This window comes from Pteropus vampyrus, unplaced genomic scaffold (assembly GCF_000151845.1).
Source record: "Pteropus vampyrus isolate Shadow unplaced genomic scaffold, Pvam_2.0 Scaffold5, whole genome shotgun sequence".
In the NCBI taxonomy this organism is placed as follows: domain Eukaryota; kingdom Metazoa; phylum Chordata; class Mammalia; order Chiroptera; family Pteropodidae; genus Pteropus; species Pteropus vampyrus.
Window position 1 is genome coordinate 4,925,820 of NW_011888786.1, and position 25,919 is coordinate 4,951,738.

Genomic DNA, 25,919 nt, shown 5'->3' on the forward strand with positions numbered 1-25,919 from the left:
CAAAATGGGGTTTGGATCCAGTTATATTTGGATTTAAGACCCCTCCTGTTTCAGTCACTCTGCCCTTCAGTTTTAAGCAAATTAAGTAGAAAAAGTCCATTTCTCTTTATTATGGAATTAGAATGATCTCTTCTGTACCTCTCAGAATGCTATTGCTGCTCAAAATGTGTTCACTGCCTAATCATTTCTGTTTTCTAGAAACTTTCCAGGTAGCTAATCGATTTAGAAAAAAAACTATAATAGCTTAGTGTTAAATTTGATTTTAATATAACATTTATTAATTTAGCCATTAGTTTGCCTTTAGAGAAAAGACATTTTCCAACATGCTTATAGTCTATAGCCATTACAACAAATTTCCCAAATTATAATCAACATTCATCATAATTGCCAGCATTTGGCATAAATATTATAATAGCAATGTTATGTATGGTACCATATCGTTAATCCCAGATTAAATTTACATGTGAAATTAGATACAATATGCTATAGGTAATTGATGATACGTTTCTGTTACATAAGTAATTTCAAGTAAAGAAATCACTAGTAGTTTTTGTCTTATTCATTCTCTGCAAACTAGCTACAAAAGATTTTATTAGGTGCATTGGAAACTTTGACTTTTGTTTTGTAGCTAAACTAAGGCTGTGCTGAAATTAATCTTGGTAAAGTACATGGAACACTAATACAACATTATATGTGACGATCGTAAGCTGCCCTCAGTAGAAGAACCAGTACAGGGGCCTGGCACTTATGACTCCCCTATATCCAAAAGATGTACCCCCCAATTACTTTGTTTCCATTATGCATATTAACAATTTTGTACCCAGTTCCAATGTGTGTATGGTTGCTCACACCACCAAGCAATTCTCCAACACCAGCTGAGTGTCCTATGATTTAACTCAATTCTGATGCTCTCTACCTAGAGAGAGCACCAGATCTCACATGATAAAGGATCAGTTCTCCAAGACTGCTCTCCCCGTCCTCTCCCACACTTTAGATGTCAATTGCAAGTCCAGGTTGCCAACTATGCTTCTGACTGACAAGCTACATATTGGAGGCTCCAACAAATCCCTACTTGAGTTTCATTCATTACTTTGCTAGACCAGCTCACAGAACTTAGAGAAACATTTTACTTACTAGATTACCAGTTTCTTATAAACTGATATAATCCGACGGGAACATTCTGGTAGAAGAGATGCATGGGACAAGATATATGGGAAGGGTTACGAAGCTTCCACGCCCTGTCCCAGCACACTACTCTCCTCAAATCTCTACATGTTCAGCAACCTAGAAGCTCTCTGAACTCTGCTCTTTTGGATTTTTATGGAGGCTTCATTACATAGGCATGATTGATTAAAGCATTGGCCTTGATGATTGAACTCAACCTCCAGCCCCTTACCCCTCCCCACAGGTCTGGGGGCGGGTAGTGGGACTGAAAGTTTTAACCCTCTAATCACATGTGTGGGTCTTTTGGCAACCAGTCCCCAGCCTTAGGTGGGGTCGGGAAAACAACCTCATTAACACAACAAAAGACACCTGTATTGCCCTCATCATGTAAAACCAAGTGTTTTAACTCTGTGCCAGAAACTAGGAAGTAGGATCAAATATATATATATTTATCATAAGTCATGATATCACAAATGTATTTTAAAAAAACAGAATTAATTACCAAGTAAAATAATGGACAATTCCATTTCCTAGAGACCAAGAGCAGCCATTCAGAATATAAGCAAATAGATGAGTTAAGCATTCTATCTCCAAAAATAAAAACAAAAATAAAAGGCAACAGTCGTCACAGCTGATCAGAATTAGTGTTTATTCTCCCAGCATTTAGATTTAAATATATTACTATCTATGACATTATGACATGCTACATACCATCTGAATGACATCAGTATATATAAACATATATATGTGTATATACATGTTTATATATATAGTGCAATTTTGTTCATGAAATACTATATATAAAAATCAGTAGTTAAAATGTGTAAATATGTCCTAGATATTCACATAGCTAAATATATATAAAAATTACATATAAATAAAATAATATATTTTAAAATATAATAAAATATAAATATATAATTAATATATAATAAAAATATAAATATATATAATAATTTATTATATATATTTAGTTATGTGACTATCCAGAATCTAGTTCATTCTATTGATGCTTACATATAACATTTCATGAACAAAATTAAATACAAATCATTTAAAGTACATAATTTGAAAAGGAATTTCCTTGTAAAATTGTCAAGCTGGTGAATACAGCGTTTTGTTATATTTAATTTCTTTCATGTTTCCCCTACTTACTGGGCCTTCAATGTCAAGGTTTTGACTTTATCTGATTAGTATTTCCAAGGCCTACCATAGTTATTGGTCTGTAGTCAATGCCAGTAAATGTTAGTTAGATCGTTTGCCTTCTGGGATTGTTGTCATGTAATTGGGAAAATGTACTTTTCTCATGCAAACAGATATATAGTACTAGAAAGCAAACTAATGTGTGTTGTAATTTGTACTTCTTTGGAAAGTTAAGTGTAGCTTTATGACAACACAATGAGGGCAAGGAACTATTCTTGAGCTTTTTTCCTCCTGATTAAAAATTATCAAGCAGTACTAAGAGGGAAGTTTATTGCAATTAGCACCAACATTAAAAAGGAAGAAATATTTCAAACAATGTCAATTTAGACTTCAAGGAGGTAACAAACAAAAAAACTAAGCTTAAAGATAGCAGAAGAAGGAAAATAAAAATTAAAGCAGAAATAAATGAAACAGAGAATAGAAAAACAATAGAAAAAAATCAATGAAACTAAGAGTTGTTGACAAACCATTAGCTAGACAAAAAAAGAAAAAGAAAAAGAGAGGAGACTCAAATAAATAAATGAATGAATGAATAAATAAATGAATCAGATATGAAAGAGGAGATGTTACAACTGATGCCATAGAAATAAAAGAATCAAAAGAGATTATTATAAAAAATAACCTAGGTAAACAGGTAACTGTCTAGAAACATACAACTTACCAAGACTGAATCACGGTGGGGGCGGGGGGAGATCTATATCTAGGAGATTGAATCAATAACCAAAAATCTCTCAACGAAGAAAATCCAGGACCAGATGGCTTCACTGGTGATTTCTGCCAAACATTTAAAGAACTAACACCAATCCTTTTCAAACTTTTCCAAAAAATTGGTGAGTAAGGAATACTTCTCAACTCATTTATGAGGTCAGCATTCTCCTGGTACTAAAGCTAAAGGCATCATAATAAAAGAAGACTACAAGCCAATATTCCTGATATAGATGCAAAAATCCTCAACAAAGTACTAGCAAACCAAATCCAGCAGCACATTAAAAGGATCACACATCATGACCAAGTGGGATTCATCTCTGGGATGGAAAGATGTTACAATATATGAAAGTCAATATATGTGACATACTGCATTAACAGAATAAAGGATAAAAACCACCTGATCATCCCAATAGATGTAGAAAAAGTCTTTGACGAAGTTAACACTAGTTCATGATAAAAACTCTCAGTAAACCTGGAGTAGAAGCACCTCAACACAATAAAGGCCACAAATATATAAAAAAGCCCACAGCTAACATCATGCTCAATGATGAAAGACTGAAAGCTTTCCCTCTAGGAACAGATGAGTGAAATAAGCCATCATAGAAAGACAAATATTGCATGATTCCATTTATATGAAGTATCTAAAATAGTCAGATTCATAGACTCAGAGTGGAATGGTGGTTGCCAGGGGCTGGGAGAAGTAACAAACAAAAGAAGGAAAAATTCAAGCAAACAAAAAGAACAAGCCCCAAGGAACCAACGGTCAAAAACGCAACCCCAAGCCAAGAAAAAGGGGTGGGCAACAAAAAACCGGTAAAAAACCAAGACCCAAGGTGAAGGGCCCTAACAAGAAAAAAAAAAAAGAAAAAAAACCCAAAAAACAAAAACAAAAAAAATATAAATCATCAAACTCAAATTTTTCAACTAACAAGAGACTAAATTCCTTTCAGTGTGTAAAGGCAAATCACATTAAAAAATAGTCCGAGACTCACCTCAAAACTCACAGCTCCATTGTGGTCCGTATCGAACGCGTTGAACAGAAAATGTGCATACGTTGTAGAGTCTGAAATGTTGAAAAGGGAAGATCATTAAATCAGCATTTCAGAATCTTGCATAGGAAGCGTATAGTATGTCCAAGCCTCCTTCTATTCAGGAAAATTTACGCTATTTCCTTTAATTTGTGCTTTCCTCCCAGCTGCCCACTTTCTTTCAGTAGAGAATTGCAATTAGAGACTCGTAGGAGTGAGCTACCTACATCAAGGCCTAGTGAGGACCTTCTCTAAGTTTCTGGCTGGAAATTAGCTGACCTCATGGGAGTCTTGGGTGGTGCTGCTGCCCCTGGGATGAGTGGCAGCACCATCAACAGGTGGGAGGATTAAGTGAAGACACATCTGGAAATTGCTTAGTGCTTGGAAGGGACTATTTGCAGAAGTAATATGATACAAATACTACTAACGAGACACAGACGAATTGCTATTACTAGTGTTAGTCATCATTTTCACAACGTAGATAAGAGATTCAGACTCAGAGAGGTTGAGAAACTTGCCCAAAGTCACACAGTCAACAAGGAGTAGAGTGGGACATAACTCAGGTCTTTTTGACTGAAACACCAGGCGAGGCCACAGCCAGTGAAGCTGCCAGATGAATCGCAGACAGCAGTGACTTGGGAGGTTTCCGTGGCCCCATTCGAAGGGGATTGTATTGAAGGTCCCCGGTGGCAAGCAGCGGAGAGCCCCGCTCTGCCTGGGTCCTAGGTGGGAATCGAGGCTGTGCATAAGGTGGATGGCTCTGGATGGCTCTCTGTTCCCAGTGGCTCATGATGATATCTAATAACACTGCAGTGCTCTGAAATCTAACACTTCCTCTTAGTTTGCTTCTTACAGGCTTTTTTCCTCTAATTTTCCCTTCCTCTTCTCCTTTGTCTCCCTAATCTCTGAGGTTTCTGTCTTTTCATTTAAAAAGTACAGACTCTTTCTTATTGTTTTCTTTTAGTGCACCGTTTTCATTTTTTAGTGCTTTTGTGCTTGACCCTTGATCAAATCTACTTGATTATTTTAAATGTTTCATCTCATGGGTTTTAGCTTTTTATCTTAACCTTTTTTTATATTAAAAAAATTGTAACCTTTTAGCTTATTGGCTCTAGCCTTTGTCTTCTGTTTAAAATCCATTTCTATTTTATAACTTTTAACCTTTATTTTTATTGGGATTTTAACAAAACTTCTATTCGCCTTTTAATTTATAAATTGCTCTTTAAAGGTTGTCAAAAAACTAAGTCATAGTAGCAGAAGTAGAGAATTGTCTTCCCCAAATAAGAGAGGTCAGAGATCAAACAAACTTCCCTTCCAGCTCTCAAGTGCCCATAGCCTATTTATAGATTATTTTTCCTGAATTCTTTACTTCAATGGTTAACGTTATTGAAGGCCATATATTTTGTGATGTAGATTCTCGAAATGATGGTGGTGTTTTCTTTCACCTCTTACCTTTAAATGTGATATGAGGAACCACTTATTTTTAAACATAAGAATTATTAACACTGTTCTCAATAAACTAAACAGATCTAAATGATATGCAAAGCTATTATATCTAGAGTGGATGTCCATCAAGTATTGATGGGTTGCAGGAAGAAATCCTTGACTATGGGACCAGGAGTTGAATTGCAATCAACTTAGTGCAATTGTTGAGAAGTTGCAGTATAGAATTATCAAGAAATTGCAGCCTGCTTTTATTTACTAAGTTACTTTGCTCTTAACACAGAGTTCTTGAACTATTTAGTGCACTATGGAGACATGACCTGACGAGTGGTATGTTAAAGTTATTTTCAAGGAGAAAAAAAAGTAGAGATTTTGCATATTTTATAATGAGCCTCACTAGGCAGATCTCTTGTTACCCTATTTATAGAATCAGGGTGGACGCCTTTACCTTAGCATACAGAATTCACCATGAATAATGGCTCAAACCAAACAATGTTGAGAATTTTTTAAAATTAAAAAAAACAAAACAAAACAAGATAATATGGGCATAAAATAATTACCACTCTTCTCAAATGAAGTTGGTCTAGCTTTAAAGCTTGACACGTGGGACGTACACTCTCAAGGTTTGCCCTAATGTGGTACAGAGGATTTCTTGTTCCTCTAAATGTAACTTGGCAATTATCCTGGAAGCAAAGCCAGTTCCCCAGCCTAGATAGACTGTGCAGGGAATGGTTGGTGATAGTATAGAGAATTCAGACTGTCTAAACTTGAAACTTAGTGCTACCAAATATTAACTGCATGACCTTGAGAAAGTTGTTTCACCTCTCAGTGAGTCAGTTGCCTCAGCTACAATATGATAACAGTATATACTTCATAGAGTCATCATGAAAAGACTAAATGAGATTCTGTATGCAAAATGCTTAGAATAGTCCTAGGCACATAAATGCTCAATCAATAATAGCAATTATTATGCTTTTATAAACGAGCCACTCTTATTTCAACCACAGATGTAATATATTTTCACCTGAAAGCTTCCTGTTTTTTTTTTTTGTGAACTTCCTATTGTATGTTTAGGTGACTAGAGTTCTAATCTGATGCAACTTCATGCTCAATAGACTAGTAAAATTGTGTCATGAAAGGCATTGAGGTTTCTGATGGAGTTTGGATTTCTTCTGACAGGCATTTGGAGACAGTGAAAGTTTTTTAAGAAGGAGAGTGATGCTACTAGCTTTGACTGAGCAAGAGGAAGTAACTAAGGCACTAGGAGGGTCTGCCTGGGCACAGATGTGGATGCACGAAGAAAAGGAATACTGTGCGCAAAAGCTTTTATGATCTGGTTTAATCTGACAGTGTTCTTAGATACTCAGTAAATATTTGCCAAAAGGATGAATAACTGGTGTCCTGAATTCTAGATTTCAGTAGAGTTCAGGACTCAAAAGATATAACAATGATCTCTATTCTCCCCATGTGACCTGATGGCCTTCCTTGCTCACATTTCCTTACAAAAAACAAAAAAAGTTACTGAGTTTGACAGGCTGAGATTGCCTCTGTTTCTTATAATTCTATTTGTAAGGTTGAATTGAAGTGTTACAGTTGGGGGGACGACATTTATGAGTTCTTAGGATAGGAAGGGATCTCGGGTATCACTTAACTAGTGTTCTGAGTTTAACAAGGTGGAAAATAAGTGTGAGTACTCTTAGTGGCTTAGCTAAGGTCACCGAAGTTAATGAGAGAGTTGGCGATGAAATCAGGACACTGCAACTCTTACTCCAACACCAACTCTTAGAAGTAAAGAACGTTAGAGTGAAAAGCAAGCTGAGGATTCCTTCACTCCGCATTTCTTACATGTCGTAAAAATGTCGTTCCACATTTTACAGAGGAACGACCTGAGGCCGGAGGGAGAAACCGCTCAAGTCACAAACCATTCAAGTCACACGACTTGGTCTTGGTATAGTCTATCCACAAACTCAGGACTCTAGATTTAGTCCTGTGTCTCTAACACAGTCATTTCCAGACCACAGTGATGATACCAATTAACTCCTTCACTGCAAAAGTCATCGATATGCACACATTTCAGAGTATTTGATTATCATGCGTCAGATCTGGGGACTGAAGTCATCTGGTTGATTTCTCTCTTCACACCACAAACCTCTCCCTACTCGTACTTGAATTCAAGCACAAGGTACAGGATTAGCTTAATGCATTTGAATATACAATCCATGGCTCTGCTACTATGGTAAGGCAGGTTCATATCCATGAAGAAGTAGTTTCTGTTCAATAAGCCCTTTATAAATCACCCTGAAAATTCTTACGAATATTGTCTTTGATATTCAATGGTGGAATTATTTTAAAAAATAAAAAAAGAAATCTTTAGGTCCATTGAACTCATCTAACTGCCTCAAGTGCCTTGAACAACATTTGTTGACTTAGAATCTTTTAATTGAAGCTCATTCATTCACTCCTTCAAAAGCTGTTTATCAGGTGCCTAGTATGATAAAGTAAGTGCAAAATTCTTACAATATGAGCTGGAGTAGCCCAGGAAACTGCATTTTTAAATGAGTTTTAAAAATGCTTAGGAAGCTACGAGTTTCCATGCTAAAGCTTCCACTGTATGTGGAGTTGAAAAGTATTGCCGTCATGATACAGGCAAGGGCACCGATAAACCATTTTCTCTCACCTTGCTTTATGGTAGGCAGACTTTACTCCTCACAAACAAGAAGTGTCTGTTCAATTTAGTTACTCCAACATCCAGAACACCAGACACGTTGTGCTTGTAAACCATCTCACTAAGCAAAAGAGAAAACTAAGAGCCTGACACAATACAAATTGCAGGAGGTTCTGTAGATGAGACAAAGCATTTTCCCTGGAGGAAATGACGAGACGCTGTGATTTATGGAGCCATCGTTGTTACTGCTTGTGATAAGAAAAACCTGTTGTTTTCAGATCATCAACTTAAATAAGTGACTTCATAGAAGTGTGAGGATGGCCATAGCATGAATTTGCCTGCCATTGGAGATGACGTTCTTCCTTAGATTATTTTCCCTTTTCTAGCAAAACTACAAAATACGATTTGTACTCATGATATTAATTTTTTAAATTGCAAGTCATCATTCTTTAAAATACCTCATTTCCTTCATTTATGCCTGGCACTTTTAGATTTATGCATTCAATTAACATAAATAATCAAAGAATTTTTAAGAGTACAAAAGTGATTTTTCTTCAAATCCCTTTGGATTTTGTAACCAGAATCCTTTGTGAAGGATTATCTTTAAGTAGATGTTCTCTAATGCTGAAATGTTATTTTTCAAATTAAGGTAAATTTTTAGTGTGAAATTGTATCTAATTTGTAGCATGTAATAACTTTCATTTGAGATAATGAAAAAATAACTTAAAGATTTCTATTTGTGCTAGGTGCTTTGATATTAATGCCTGCCAATATGTTGGCAGATAGTCAAATGTATAGTAAACACAATTTTTCTTTAAAAATTCTATGGTTTTTAATAACTTAGAATTACATGAGTTAATCAAGTGATATTCCAAAGCATAATTCTAATAGTACATTAACCAGTCCACATTCTTACTTACCTCCCTGTGGAAAGAACTGTGAGTAAATCTCTTTGAAGGTTTCTTCATTAACAACACCACTGGGGCATTCCTAGAGAAAGTGGTAGAGAAGCAATATGAACAAAGTGTTCTGAAAACTATTTTTTTTGCACATTTTTAAACAGAACTGTCTACTGTACAAAGCTGCACCAAGAAAGCCAACCATCCATCCGTTATTACAAAGATAATAAAAACACACGATAAAGTTTCGTTCCAGTTCTCACAGAAGGAATAAAGAATAGCCTATGTAAATATCTTTGCATATAGTTGTCAAAGCTGGTCGACACATTCAAAAACACCCAGCTGTACATAAGAACACATGTGTTTATTATCAAAGAGGTGAGAGGAAATTACATTGCTTTTCAAAAAGCAAGGACCCCATAATTTTATTGAATTTCTGAAGAGGATGGTCTGAAAAGAAACAGGCCTGTATATAGTGACCTGCCACCTTTGTCCCATGGGTGGAGTTATTTAAGACTCATTGATATTGACCTTGGGAATTCCACTGATGTTGGACCATTGACCTGGTGGGACCATAGGGCAAAGCTGCCCCTCTGAAAGCAAATTTGGCATTTTCTATAAAAGGAACTGAAATTTAAGAAATGAGAAGGGATCTGAATAAAATGAGGAGTAAACAAGTGGGTCTTAGACTGAAGTGAGGGCAAATCGTCCTTCACTCTTTGCAGTCACGACAATGCTCTGGCTAGGGATCTGAGTTGTAGAGAATCCCGGAGCAGTGGAGTCTGATGATCACGTGATAATCCAGCATCAAATCACATGTGGGATGTTAATTATACCTTGCAAGTGAGGAAGTGATAAGCTCTGCCCAGCCCTTTTGAGTGGCTTCTCATAAACAGTCCCTTCTTACCTGAGCTCCCTTGGATCATTTGTCATAGTACCCCCAAAATACCCAGCATTCCCCCAGGATTCACTGGGGGAGAATCAGGGATGTGCTGACTTCCTTGATTTTAGGGATGAATATCCTCTGTACTTTAAATCTGACACTGTTCCCTGATATTCAGCAATCATTTGGTGTGGTCTTTAAAGCTCTTAACTTAAATTAACATCAATGTCCATTCATGAATAAAGTTGATTTATTAATTTGATCTTTCTTTATTCTAATGAGCCAGTTACAACTGCAGTGTGCTTCACATGAAGAATTTTCTATTTTCTCATTCATTGGTGTGAAAGGCAAGGCCTCTGAAACATAAACACAATTTAAAATCATAGTTTCAATGTGAACTTGTGTTTAGAGAGCTTGTCAGTGTATATTTTTCCCATTTAGTTGTTATAATAAACCTATGACTTAGGTATCTCCTTTCACAGAGGCAGAATTGGCAAAGTACTGGGGTAAAGTACCCTGTTATTCAACTAGCCACTGGGAGAGCTGCAATGTGGGCTTGGGACTTTCCAAGTCACCACAAGTTTTGGATTATATGAGCCCTGTGGAAATAATAACTCCGAGGCCTAAGAGAATTGGAGGACAGAGATGACAAGCAAAAACAAATGAGCAAAAGGCAAGCAAGCAAACTGTGATCATTAATTTTATGTGTCAAGTTGTCTGGGCTATGATGCCCAAGTGTTTGATCAAACATTATACTGGATGTTTCTGTGAGATTGTGTTTGGATAAAATTTGCCTTTAAATCAGTGGTCTTTGAGTAAAGCAGATTGCCCTCCATAATGTGGGTGGGCCTAATCTAATCAGTTGAAGACTCGAATAGAACAAAAGACTGATCTCCATTGAGGAAGAGGACTTCTCCAAAAGACTGCCTTTGAATTTGAACTGCAATTCCTTCTCGAGTCTCCAACTTTTCTGCCTCCCCCATCAGATTTTGGACTGGGTAGGCCACCATCTAATAGCGCGAGTCAATTACTCAAAACAAATCTCTTTCTGTACATACACACACCTATTGGTTCTGTTTTTCTGGAGAAGCCTGACTAATACATAAATAAATATAATCAACAGCTACAACTCCAAAAAGGAAAGAAGATGGCATGTATATAGCTAATGACTTCAAAGTCTTGGCTAAATAATTCTATCTAGCTGGCAGCAACTGAACCAATTTTAGAGCAAATGAGCACTTCGTAGTTGGACCCTCTTGCACATGGAAATTGTGATTTATGAGCTATTTGATTTGAAGCCATCTGCTTGGGGTAGTAAGAAGAGAGCAAACAGATGGCTCTCTGCCATCAGGTGCAAGGTCGGAGCTGGAAACCTGTCTCAGACTTAAAGTGACTCTAGCAAGAGACAAAGATGAAAAATGAATGAACTTCAGCACCCAGCAAATTTGTCAGCTGTCTTTGGTCTCTAGAGGCATTTGATAAATATATCTTATAATGTGAAATAAAATTTAGAAAATCGACTGTCTCATATGTGTTTGTTTTATATTTTATCATGTGTCTGTATTAGGCGAAAATCCTTTCTCTAACGACTGAAAGCCCCTGGTCAAGTTTTACGGTGGTAAGTCTCACCAGGCGACTTTGTCTTCATCTATCTCACATTCATTACATTAATTTACATCTTCAAACAAAATATATTGTATGTTTATTGTTCTAGGAACTTTTCTAGGAACTGGGGCATCAGCAATAAACAAGTCAAGGTTTTGCCCTCATGGGGCCTACATCCAAATAGAAGAAGAAAAGTCAAAACAAGACAAAAGATAACAAAAATAACAATCCAGAGAGTGTGATCTTTTGTTTATTCTAAAGAGTTCTTACGAAAACCAAAGCATTTTACTACCTTTCCATGAGAGAAATTAATCAGATTCTATAGGACTTCGGTGATTTTAAAAATGCTACAAATGATTTAGTCTCTAACTTTTTCCTCATCTCTTTCACAGAATGAGTGGTTTATGCACAAAAGTGATATTTCCACCTGTTCAACAAGGATAAATTTGGCCATGCCATTTGTATAGCTAAGCGTACAATGTGGCTGTATTAGGTAAGTTATCTCTTGCTGCTGTAACAAACAGGCCGCTGAGTTGTAATAAATTAAAGAGAATATGGTATATTTCTTGCTCATCTAACAGACTTGGGTGAGTATACAGACCAGTTGATTGTTCTCAGTCATTAAAGAACAGAAGCTAATCTGGCGATCTTCAAAGTGTGGCTTCTAAAGTTTCCACAATTGTCTCATTCAGGAGAAAAGGGGCATTAGAATCGTGTGTGGGAGGTGATAATGGGTCAGGTCTTGAAGTGGTAGACATCGTTTCCACTCTCATCCTGTTGGTTAGAACTCACTTGATATGTTCACTCGAAACGACAAGAGAAGTCTTATGTGCCCAGAAGACAGGAGCACAGATTTGCAAACTGTCAGCGACATCTGTCTAGGAGCCTCCATATGTCTGTGCTCTGAAATAATTCTCCCACTAACTCTTTATTATGACGATCACCACATCGTGTAGCAGTATAAATTCTTCTCCCCTGGTATCATTTTTAAATCAAGATATTTTCAAGCCACCAAGTCCAATAAGGCCTGAGCATCCCAGTATGTATGTGTTTGTTAGTCTCTCTCTATTCTAACAGGAAGGACCCAAGAAGCAGTAGAGTTCCCAGGTTTAGGGAAAGTGAGAAAGGACTCACTCATCTATTCTTTGAGATGATACTGTAACCTTCTATAAGTCCTATGGCTTCTATATTATATTTTCTAATGAAATTTGTCAGATTACTAAGAAATGATTACCTTGTGAAAATATAATGTCGGTAGGAAAAAAACAAAGTATGTAAAAATTTCCCATAATTCTACTGTTGTAAGACCATTTTAGTCATTTATCTAAGCATATATTAATATACTCTACACATAAAATTGGGATAATACAAGATATAGTATTATATCGTATTATTTTTTTAATTTTACAAAATACCCCGAACATTTTCTATGTCATAGTTTTTAATGGCTGCATAATAAAGAGCTATTGAATTGACCATATTATTGGATATTAAGAGGATTTCAGCATTTTGATTATATAGGAATAATGATATAAATTAATATTCTAGTGCATACAGATGTGACTGCACCTGTGGCTTTTTCTTTATGACTAATCGCAGTAAGAGAATCACAAAACCGATGGGCTTAAGTCGTTTTAAGGCTCTTTCTATGCACAGTCACGTTGCTTTCCAGAAAGGCTGTACCAGGATGTGCTGCCACCACTAATGTATGAGCTTGAGCTTGTAGAGGGGCTGCTGCCCAAAACCGCATGGGGATTTGGCATGCACCAAATCCCACGAATAAACGGCAATAATTAGCTTCCTTCATGAATTTAATTGTCATTCTGAAAACTACCAGAGGACATCAAGGCATTTGTACAGATGTCTTCCAAGGGATAAAGCGATGGGCCTGCTTTTCCTGCAGACAAGGGTGCTTCGATGGCAATCTGTAGGGCTACATTATCACAGGAATGACTACTGTAGACATGTTTCCTTACGATCCTTTCAGTTTTCTCAGGTAGTGTCACGGTTCGTTGAATGTCAAGGTCAGTTGTAAATGTACAATGAGTATTTGCTATTACTAATATTGATACTAATAAAGTAGTGATTTTTATAATAACCATATGTTGATGATGGTGGTGATAATCATGATGATGATAACAAGCTAACATATATGAGCACTTTCTGTGTTTCAAGCACTGTGTTAAATGCTTTACATGCATTATTTCATGTGAATGGACAGATGCTAGCATTACCTCCATTTTACAGATGCGCAAACTGCCTTAGAGAGAAAACTGTGCCGGTTCTCATAATTAGAAAATGGCAGCACATAGTCTATTAGTCAGGAAATTTGAGTGTTTAAGCAATTTTTGTAGATAATTCAGTTCAATGGCTTCATTTTAAAGGTGAAGAGATCGAGGTTGAGGTTCTAGGAATCACTCATAAACCACGTGATCGGCTGCTGATGCTTATCTTGTATGACTGGGTTTCCGGAGGTGGAGGCTGACGTGTGGATCTCACAAATGCCTTCATGTCCACACAGGTGCTGGTATTCTGCCAGGTAGTATATAGAATCATATAGTGAAATGCTTACGTTCCTGAGCTCCGGAGTTAAGCAGAAGAACTGGATTGAAACGCTGATCTGCCACGTAAATGTTGTATAGCTTCAGATGGATTGTTTAACCTACAAATCTGTCTCATTATTCTCCCCTGGAATGGGGCTGCGGGGAAACCATTGACATCACATGGCTGTTATAAAAATTAATAAGATAACATGCATGTTATGTTGTTATCTTAACTCTCTTCTTCGCACATCATATTTGCTCATTACACATTAGCTATTAGCACAATATCAATAATTGAGAATTTGGTAAGCAGAAATCCATTACACAAAGAATCACTGTATCATTGGTGTGGCTATACCAGGGTTAAATAGTATTCATCAAAGCAGTTGAACCCAGAAGAGTGCAGGTCTGAAATAATGCAATGAGCCTATGAAGCAGATATGAGTTATGCCTCCTACTCTAGCATTATAAATTGAATTTACTCTATCTAATATCATCAGAGCTTACCCTCAAAGGCATGAGAATCCTGCAATTGTAAATGACAGCCGAGAAGAATAAAGGCCACCATGCTGGAAATAAATGTCAGTAGGAACCCAGGAGCCTTTTATTCATTAATTTAAAAGAAAGTTTTCCCTAGTAACACTTAGATGAGTACATTAGAAATACCACAGTCCATGTAAAGTGCTTCGAGGAGAGATCCATGTATGCATAGGAAATTGCTAAAGAAATTATTTTTTTGAAGTACATCATGAATCCTTATATTTTTACTTCATAAGAAAGCTTTTCAGTATTTCTTTGAAAGTTGTCAGAACTCTGGCGAATGTTCTAGAAATGATTGCAGTGACATGCAAATCAGATGTATTTTCTCAATAATATTTGTCCACTCCATTGGCTGACATCTCTTCTTCCCATAAATCGTTCTGTTCTAGTGTATATCTTCTCCTCAGGTTCAGCCAATGGAGTTGGCTATTATTAAACATTTAGAAATACTTCTTCAGGAATCCAAAAATAATCATGGTACAAAAATATCATGGGCAAAGAATGAAAAGGCCTTGTGAAAGAAATAGTTCCTTGGGGACCCTTTCATGGTATCTACAATATCACATTCTTTTAGACATCGATGCATTTCATCATCTCTCACACCTACCCCTGTTGCTAGGGAGGGCATAGGTGGCAGTGTTTGTGCGCTGCTTGAATTGAAAACCTTGGGTCTCTACCAACAGAAATATCGTGGTATCCATGGTTTGTCCAATGACTGTTCTTTCTGTTATTCTTATTCTTCCTGACAAAGGGAGTAGACTGATATTTCTTTGATAGGCATCACAGGCAGATTGTGGGCAGAGCTACACAAAGAGAACACAAACACTGGGCACTCAGATCAGAGAAAAGAAAGATGGAGACACACATCACTACCCATAAGGTGAGCATCCATTCCTCCGGCAAGAATAAGTGGCAGGTAAATCAGCACTTCTTAAACAGTACAATTGCTGGAGATCGTACTTAAAGTGAGCTGTGTACAAATTCATAAGCAGAGACCAACCAGCAAGCATCCTGAATACTTACAAGAACAAGTGGCAGTAGCCCATGCGATACAGCAAAAGGGAACAGCTGAATTGGACAAGGCATGGGGAACAGAATTTTACATGTGGTATAGTCCTCAGTGCTATTTATCATCAAGTTTTCCCTACTTCTGAACATCTGGGGAGATTGCATTTCATGGGTCCCTAATGGTTGGCTGTGATCATATGACAAAGTATCCAATGAATGGAAAGCTGAAGTGACACTGTGATATTGTGATTTATAATAAGAAATATATATAATATATTTTTATGTTTTTTCATCCCCATTTCTGGCACAGAGCTCCAAAAACCATTGAAATTTCCTAAGCCATGAGACAAATAAAGGTGTCTCTTGTTATGTTAATGAAGTGACTTTTGGACCCCACCTAAGGATGTCTTACCTGTTGCCAGGAGAACCTTCCATGTGATTAGAGGGCTGGAGGTTGAGTTGAGTAACCAATAACCAGTAATCTAATCAATCATACCTATGTAACAAAGCCTCCATGAAAAGCCAAAAAGGATGGAGTTCCAAAGGCTTCTGGGTTGGTGGACAGGTGGAGATCTGGGGTGAGCAGCATGCCTTGAGGGGGCAGTTCAGCACCCTTGCCTTGCCCTACACATCTCTTCCACCTGGATGTCCCTGGGTCATATCCTTTTAAAATAAACCAGTAATCTAGTGAGTAAATGAGTTTCCTGAGTTCTGTACACCATTGTAGTAAATTTATCAAGCTAAAGAAAGGAGTTGTGGGAACCTCTGATTCAGAGCTGGTTGGCTAGAAGTACAGGATACTACCTGGACTTGAGATTGGCATCTGTAATGGAGGACGGCCTTGTGGAGCCCTTAACCAGTGGGATCTGATGTGACTCTTGTAGACAATGTCAGAATTGAAGTGCATGTAAGATACCAGCTGGTGTCCCAGAATTGCCTGGTGGTGTGAGAATACCCTCTCTCTGTACCCCTGGTTGGAATTGTAATAAGAGACCTTCTAGAAAGACATCACTTTGAGACTATAGCATTTAATTGTTGATGCCAGACATGCGAGAGCTCTCTTCTCCTTCTGGCATGGCAATCACGTGTGACATGGTGGCTTCTCTGTCAGCGGGACTTCTTGAGAGACATTGATGAGCAAAGCATTCCTGCTTACCAGACATGAGCATGAAATATGAATGAGAAATATATCTTTTAACTTTTGAGCCACTGAGATACTGTTGTTAAATAATATTGTGATCGATGCCCCAGGAGAGGACAGAAAAGGCTTTCTTCCCTTGTCCATTCGGCTAAGTACTCTTTACTGGTTACATGGTGAGGAGATATTTGAAATTCATCTGAAAATTTAACTGCATAGATAACAATATATTTGTTTATACCTAAGTGAATTTAATCATAAACTATGAAGTTCTCATTTTGAGTATGAATTCAACTATTTATCATGTAATTTAAAAATACTTTCAAATTACCATTATGTATACCACATGGATTCTATCTAATTATTACACTTAAGATTCTGATGTCTGGAGTACCTCCAAATCAGATAAAAAGTCTTCTTATAAAAGGATGCTTTAACAAGTTGTAGATTTGTCTGATTATGTTATATTCAACAATTTATCATAACTATTTGTATATATTTAACAGTTGGGAAAGATTGGCTTTTTATTTTCTGAATTCTCAAGATGTGAACATATCAAGCTAAGTTATAGTATAACTATTTCATAGCTAAGACAATTTTTTATCCTTTAAAATTTTCTTTTATATTACCATTAATTAGGTGATTTAATGGTGGGTGGGTAGGGAGGAAACACACCACCTCCAGCAAAGATGATTTTCACAAGACAGATGGAGTGAACTCACTGATACAATAAAGATGACGGATAAAGTATTTCATTCTCAGAGACCTGTAATTGGAAAGCACGACAGTCTACATATTATTCCACCTTGCTTAATACCTAATCCAATTGGGAAAGCATAGGTTCTTTTAAATTAAATTTCCACTCCCCACTGACCTCATCTGAAACAGGGCTTGCTCTGAAAAGTCCCTCCCTTAGTAGCATGACAATTTAAAGTTGCCCTGACATTCTACAGTTGTAGGAGAATTTTCAAAATTTAAATAGCACAGCGCCACACGCTGGACTGCTGGCAGCACTAGAGTGTGTTTGTGGACTTCTCTGCTCCCTTTCTCCTGGGTAAGTACCGTGAAGGGAGAGACCAGTCTTTACAGAGTCCAGCGGTGTTCAGAACACAGAGGACTAAGCATGTTTATCCTAAATGGATAAGGACTCAACCAGTCCTTAGCTTTTAAGAAATTAGGAACTAAGCTTGTTCTGGCAGTTTCCTCAAAAACATGTATGCAGATTTTTAGAACTCAATGCACTGCAAAACAAAAATATTTTCCCTCTAATTCTTTTGATCTTCTCTATCTATTTGTGCTGAGGGAATATTTTTGATGCCTTGTGCTACACTATTCAAAGTCACCACTTCCTCTTATGTACGTCTCTGTCCTTGGCCACACTGAAGAACAGTAAATGGTTATAAAGAACTTTTGAGGTCAATCTCTTGTTTCCATCCTCTCAACCCTATGACTGCTTATCATAAATATGATTCTAGAAATTAAAGGAGAACACCAGGGTTAGGACAAAACATTTCTTATCTCAACATGAATTTTATAAACCTTACTATATTCAACAACCGGGCCATAAGAAGCTCATTTAAAAATAATAGAATTAGCTCTTCAGTTTTCAGAGCATAAAAGCTTGCTACTAAGAACTAGAACTAGCTTTAAATTTCTGTTCTAATGTTCCCAGGTGTTTGAACCATTAGCAAATCATTTATTCATTGTTAGTCTAAGTTTCCTCATCTGTAAAATGACCTCTAGGAAATACTGACATCACAGGCAAACAGATAAATTAAAATTAAGATAAGACAATGTATAAAAAAGAAAAAAAAAAAACTTTAAGAACTCGATACAACTAACATGTTGGGTATTTTGCTCCTTCCAAAATTTGCATTAAGAACCTTCTTCATTCCTTGAATACGCTCCTTGGGCCAAAGTGGTTCAATATGAATTTCAGATTTTTAAAAAAAGAAAAACAGTGGAGAAAGACTGCCTCACATAATATTGGCAAAGAGATGAATGATGGATGATAATTGAGATTTAACTCAGGTGCTCGAGAGTGGCAATGCGGGCGCGTTCTGAGCCCCACGTGGTCCTACTGTCACCCCCAGGATGAAGGAGAAACCCAAGGTGCGGGCACATTTTCTCCTCACTCCCACTTCTGTTCTGCTTTATGGAAGAGGGAAATTATATGAAATTTGCAGCCTCCTTCCTCCGGCCCCAAAAAAGGACTCGAATTTCTGCTAACAAAGAAATCGCTGAAATGTCCTGGACCTCTGAGTCTCAGTCTATAAAATGTGGAAAGTAATAGCATTTTATCATGACGAAATGATAACTCATTGACATTACGTATATGAAGATCCTAGCACCATTCTAGGAACTCTACAAATATTGATTTAACATTCTCTCTTCACTCATGTTGATTTTGCAAAATGAAGTTGCCCAAAATTTTCAGGAAAAGGCTTCCTGGAGTTGGGCCCAAGTCCAGAATTTTTGTTGGCATGCATGTCAAGTTATTTGATTTAAATAGCTTTCAAAAAAGGATTTTCTGAACTTAATGAAAAGAGAGGGTTCATCTGACCGAGATTCATTTTGTCAATCACAGCAGTTAACTTCCGTTGGTGTGCAGAACCATTTGGGGAATGAAAAAGACAGCAGTGCCCAGAGAGCAGGCCTGTGTATTATCTCTTGCTGCATAACAAATTACCACTAACTTAGTGACTTAAAACAACACAGGTTTAGTATCTCACAGTTCTGAGGACTGAGAGTCTGTCATGACTTAGCCGTATTCTCTACTCAGGATCTCACACTAAAAATGACAGCCGACTCTGGCTCTCACCTGGGCCTTGCAGTCCTCTTCCAAGCTCATTCTGATTGTTGGCTGAATTCAGTTTCTTCTGGTTGTAGGACTGTGGTACCAGGTACCTTGTCGGCTATTAGCCAGGAACCTGTCTCAGCTGTCTCCTCTCATGATTCCTCCATCTTCAAATTAGCAGGGAAATTATATGAAATTTGCAGCCTCCTTCCCCCGGTCCCCAAAAAGGACTCGAATTTCTGCTAACAAAGAAATCGCTGAAATGTCCTGGACCTCTGAGTCTCAGTCTATAAAATGTGGAAAGTAATAGCATTTTATCATGACGAAATGATAACTCATTGACATTACGTATATGAAGATCCTAGCACCATTCTAGGAACTCTACAAATATTGATTTAACATTCTCTCTTCACTCATGTTGATTTTGCAAAATGAAGTTGCCCAAAATTTTCAGGAAAAGGCTTCCTGGAGTTGGGCCCAAGTCCAGAATTTTTGTTGGCATGCATGTCAAGTTATTTGATTTAAATAGCTTTCAAAAAAGGATTTTCTGAACTTAATGAAAAGAGAGGGTTCATCTGACCGAGATTCATTTTGTCAATCACAGCAGTTAACTTCCGTTGGTGTGCAGAACCATTTGGGGAATGAAAAAGACAGCAGTGCCCAGAGAGCAGGCCTGTGTATTATCTCTTGCTGCATAACAAATTACCACTAACTTAGTGACTTAAAACAACACAGGTTTAGTATCTCACAGTTCTGAGGACTGAGAGTCTGTCATGACTTAGCCGTATTCTCTACTCAGGATCTCACACTAAAAATGACAGCCGACTCTGGCTCTCACCTGGGCCTTGCAGTCCTCTTCCAAGCTCATTCTGATTGTTGGCTGAATTCAGTTTCTTCTGGTTGTAGGACTGTGGTACCAGGTACCTTGTCGGCTATTAGCCAGGAACCTGTCTCAGCTGTCTCCTCTCATGATTCCTCCATCTTCAAATTAGCAAAGACATGCTGACTTCTTCTCACACTCCAATCCTCCCTGACTTCCTTACCTTTTAAAGGGCTCACGTGAATAGATCAGATCCACAAGGATAATCTCTGTATCTTAAGTTCAGCTGACCTGGAACTTTAATTCCATCTGCAAAATCTTTTCACAGCAATACCTCCATTAGTATTTGGTTGAATGGCTAGAAGACAATAGTCTTGGGTGGGCCATCCTTAGATATCTGCCCACCGCAGTCTGCTTCCACTTAACATGGGCTGACTTCAATTTTTATGGCAGTTTCCGTGTAACAGTCTTTTCTGTACTTACATTCACAGGTATATCAAACAATAGAAATTATTCAAACTTGTACAGATGCTGAACTGTTTTCACCACAACTGGTGACTACTCTACTCAGAGCCCTAGTTCAACTAGATTTCAAAGGGAAACATCCTGTCAAGGCTGTGTTCAGCAGGTATAGGACCTCTGTGACTGAAAAATGGAATATTCTTTTCATGGAAGCCATGAATAAGATTCCATACACTGAGGTGTGTCCTGTTCTTTATGTCTGCTCTATTTCACCAGGGTCATTTTACAAAGTTTATGAATTAATTAGATCACATTAAAATTGGAATTATGTTAAAAAAAAAACAATTGAATAAAAAATTCTACTTAAAACAATCATGCAGCATTTTAATCAGAAAAAAAAAACCCACTAAAATGAGGTCATACATATATATCCACAGATATCTACACAGTTGTAAAAGGACACATTTTCTAGAGCTCTGCAAAAGTATTCTTAGACTTATTTTCTTCACCTGCTAAGTTGGCTACATTCTGGATCTTCGCTGACTTCATTGTGCCTCTAGTCTCTTGGCTTCTTAAATGAGATTATACATTTTCCTCACTGTGAAAGTCATTTTTATTTTTTGGTTTTCCTTTACTTAGAGTCAAAAATATCCTTAACGTATAGAATAACACCTCTCATCATTGTATTACTCCTCTCTACTGAGTGGGGAAATGAAAATAAATTCACTTGATTGTTTGCTGACAAATTTGGTGAAACTTCTGTTGGACAAGGAAGAATAATCTAGAGATTGTAGTGACACGTGCGTCTATGCAGTTGATTGGATTTGCCTGCATGCAGATTTTTGAAAATGTGTTCTAAGGTATATTCGAAGAAACTTTGAGGGAGTGTAGGGGTTGGATGCCAAACAAAAGTAACGTCTAATTGTCACCATGGTCTGCTGGGCACTGAGCCAGGTTGTGGAGGAGATCTAGGTTCTCATTAAGTCCTTGTAACAAGTACAGGAGGTGGACATTTTATTTCATGATACGTAAGAAAGGAGCTCAGATAGATTTAAGAAACTTCCCTGAGTCAGACAGACATTAGGCAGGAACATAGGATTTGAACTTGAGGTTGACTACAAAGCCTATATAATCTTACTAAGTTGTAAAAGGCAAGTATAATTATAGAAGAGAAAAATAAACTAATGGGGAATGAACTATTATCTGAATATTTTTCAACCTTATGAAGTCACCCAAAAAAGGCATTATTTATTCGACAAATATTTCTAGACTGGCAAGCATGATCCCCCATACAGTCTGTGGGGGAGACAGGAATTATGTACATATTCACACAAATAAATAGCATATGAAAGCTCATCAGGGCAAAACAGCATCAGAAATCTGCTTTTCATAAAGTGATTCAGTGTCACAGGTGGGGAGACGGTAGGACAGGACCTGGAGTCCTCGGGTTATCTGCTTTCATGAGGAAGGTGTGGGACACAGTCAAGCCCAGCTCTAAACTCATTTTATTTCATATTCCTCTACCTCCACTTTCTTATTATAACTCTGAGAAAAGAATCCTTTGTCCCTCTCAGGTATTTGCCTCTCGAGAGCTACAACTTCCAGCAGCAGCCTTGAGTCTCTGAAGCTTGGCTCTTAAGTCGAAGGAATGTTTATTCTGCTTAATTAAATTCTGTTTGTTGCAAATACTTGAGAAGTTCTACCCTTCTTTGCCTTCTAGCGATTCTTCAGAGGGCCTTCTCTAATTAGCAAGGGTCACAAAAGCTGCCCGAGGGGACAGCTGCGCCTCCACCTGCAAGGTTCCCAGGCTCCCGTCGCGAGCAGGGTGGCTCAAAAGGCGACCCGGTCCCCCTGCCAACAGCTGAGAAGCGCTTCAAAGGGCTCTGGCGCTCAGCCCTGCGCAGGACGAGCCGGCCTCAAACGTCCTCCGTGTTTTATTACAACGTCGAGACACAAGGGGGCAGCCGTGTCCCCCACGACAGCTAGAAACTGGGTTTCTAATTCACATTCTGGCAGCTCGTTCCCTAAATTTGGTGCAAGTCCGAGTATATTTCTTTCCAGAAAGCTATTTTCCCTTTGTGAAAGGTGGCCGTGAGTTTCTTCCTGTTCTTTTAAGGTATATAGAAAAATTATTTCAGAGAAAGGGACCCAGAGACAATTATCTCCTCCATCCTGGATATCAGAGTTGGAGTAAATCAGCCTAAAATTCTAATCTCTTTGTTGACAGTGTGCCATCCTTAATTGTAGTCGCCCAAAATCTGGAGGTCGTAGGTGTAAGAAAACGAGTAAATAAGCAAGACGACAGCAAAAATTCCAAAGTTTGAGTCCAAAAGTCTTGCAAATTTTGTTCTCAAGTTCATATGGGCTCTTGAGTCAGACTGGCTATATTTTGCTTAGCTATCTATATATACATAGATTAGTGGGGAAAGTTTTAAATCTTTAAAACAGAAATAATGATAATGCCTGTCTCAGAGACATTATGAAGTTTAAATAAAAAGAACCCCAATACAATTTTTAGTGCAATGTCTGGTATTAGCCGTGATGGGGTTATTTCTGTAAGGGTTGGAGTGATCATTATGAACTCCGTTAGTTTTTTTCTTTGTTCACTTGATGGAGGATATTATACTTATTTTTATTCAATCTCACTTGCCTATTAATCTCAGAGGGTTTTATATATATATATGTATATATATATATGTATATATATATATATATATATATATATATATATATATATATTCCTAAACCAATGTTCCATTTTCTTATTTCTTATTCTAAATTGTAGCCTTGGGGGTTTGATAGCCCCTGGCTTAAAATCCACTCATATCACTTACTAGAGTTTTGAGACTTTGAATAAGTTAATTAATTTCTGCAAGCCTGGGTTTTCTCATCATTCATTTATTCATCAAATATAGTTAGTGTTGGAGATAAAACCATCAGCAAGACAAATGAAGCTCCCTCATGGCAGAAGTTTAGTCTCTCAGAGGAGGTGTACATAAACACCTGCACAGGAAATTATTTGGCTAAGGTTAAGCTCTACAAAGGGAATGAGGGAGACCAGTCTAATCTAGGAAGGGCTATAGGAAAGATTTCCCCGAGGAAGTCACATTTAAATGACTTGTACACAGAGACCTGAAGGATGAGTAGACGTTAGCAAGAGCTAGGGGAGAGGCCAGAGGCATGGACAAAACCTGGGATGTGTTCAAGGACTAAAGAGATGGCAAATGTGCCAGAATGGATAGTCTCAGACCAAATTAATTAATTCAAGGCCTGTTAGATATGTTCAGGATTGAGGTTTTTACCATTTATGTGATGGGGATGATATACCTGTTCATAGGACGCTAGAGAGAATTAAGTGATGCTTTACATAAAGTGCCCACCAAAAGTCCTGATCACAGCCTACAGTATTGTTCTCTTTTCTTTTTGTCTTACCAGAGCTGAATTTCTAACTCCGGTATAGTATTTATTCAATACGTAATTATATAGCGTCTACTCTGTGCCAGGCTCTCTGCTGAAGAAACAGAAGACAACGAAAACAAACAAAGACATCGTCTTGCCCTTGTGGAGTATTTTCACTGCTCAGCTATTATGTTCTTTGTGTGTATGAATTTTTTTCAGCTGAACGAGAGTTTCAACATAGCTAGGAATTAAAGTCTCTTGCTCCCATCTCCCCAAACTGGAAAAAAAAAAGAGGCAAACATGCACAATAAACTCACATTGCTGTGGATTACAATGCTAATAACTTGGGATTAACAATTTGTAATTTGTAAGTAGAATTTAGTTCTGACTCTTTGCATTAACTCATGATTAATAATAATGATGTCGATTTCTATAATGCATACTTATTTGTGCATGGTTCATTTGATTAGGATGGATCTTTATACTCACTATTGAAAGTGCTACTAAGGCGTTCATGATATTACATGAAGAAGTAGCCTCTTTCTGGAGGGCTGCAAGACTGGCAAGCTAGTTGGTTTAGCTAATGCCTGTGTGGATATGTTTACTCTGAAAATCAAAGTAGTTTAACTCTTATTCTCTGCTTACTTGTTTTAACACACTAAATATTTCATATATATGTTTATTTATTTAACATATAAAAATTCTGACTTCTCAAAAAAGTTCCAGGCATCAGAAAAGGCTATCAAATTACAAACACTTCACCACTTTCACTCTTCATTGACATCTGTACATTTTTCATTTTTAGAGCTCATGGATATTCAAGACATTTATCTGCAAATAGAGTGAAGGCATTATTTCAATCAGCAAGGATCCTCTTCAAAACTCACGTTACCTAAGTTTGTTATCACAAGTTTTACTCTCTCTACTGAGGCATAAAGCTATATAGGCTTTATGTTCCTGCCACATAATGAAGGAAAAACAACGCATGTTTTTCTCAGTATTTTGCAGATATTTTCATTTTCTGGTTCAGCAGCTGTTAACTTTAGTGCTTCTCAGAAAGAGATTAGTGTTTGGATTTAAATTATGGTACTTTTTACTTCATGTTTCTCTCTCCCTCTCTCTCTCTCTCTCTCTCTCTCTCCCTCTTTCTCTCTCTCTCTCTCTCTCTGTCACTCTCTGTCTCTTTCTCTGTCTCTCTGTATCTCTCTGTCTCTCTGTCTCTCTGTCTCTCTCTCTCTTTCCCTTTTGATTATTTTTATTGGGAGATGAGAAGTCTGGGTGGTTTGGCCTCTATATACCCTCTCAAAATATTTCAGACATTGTTTGTTTTTCAATAGTTCAACGTAACTAGTACAACAAGGAATATTTCCTCTGTAGTCATAACACGTAGTTGAAAAAGGATGCTTTTCCCAGAGAATTGGAATGCTTGTATTTTATCTACTGTTTCTAATTACACTTTTGTTCCCACAAATAATATTGCACTCTTTAGGAACCATTTCCTTGATTCTACCATCAGAAAACGATTTTCATATCTTTCCATAAATAGGTTTGATTTTTGCATTTTTCCATTTTATGCCACTGTGTCAGGCACTGTAAGTGAACCACTCTAAAAAA

General features: G+C 37.4%; 1 protein-coding gene across 7 annotated transcripts in view; it reads right to left on the reverse strand.

Moving 5' to 3' along the window:
* The window catches only part of KCNIP4 (potassium voltage-gated channel interacting protein 4), a 979,993-nt gene that overhangs the window by 11,666 nt on the left and 942,408 nt on the right, over positions 1 to 25,919 (reverse strand). For 6 of the 7 annotated variants that reach the window (XM_011365171.1, XM_011365162.1, XM_011365154.1 and 3 more), the window contains 2 exons: positions 9,132 to 9,201; positions 4,068 to 4,138 (listed from right to left, as the gene is read on the reverse strand). In XM_011365171.1, coding sequence (XP_011363473.1) covers positions 4,068 to 4,138; positions 9,132 to 9,201 — 141 coding nt within the window. Of the gene's footprint in view, positions 1 to 4,067; positions 4,139 to 9,131; positions 9,202 to 14,909; positions 14,922 to 25,919 lie in introns of all 7 variants that reach the window. The other variant, XM_011365180.2, reaches the window with a different exon arrangement.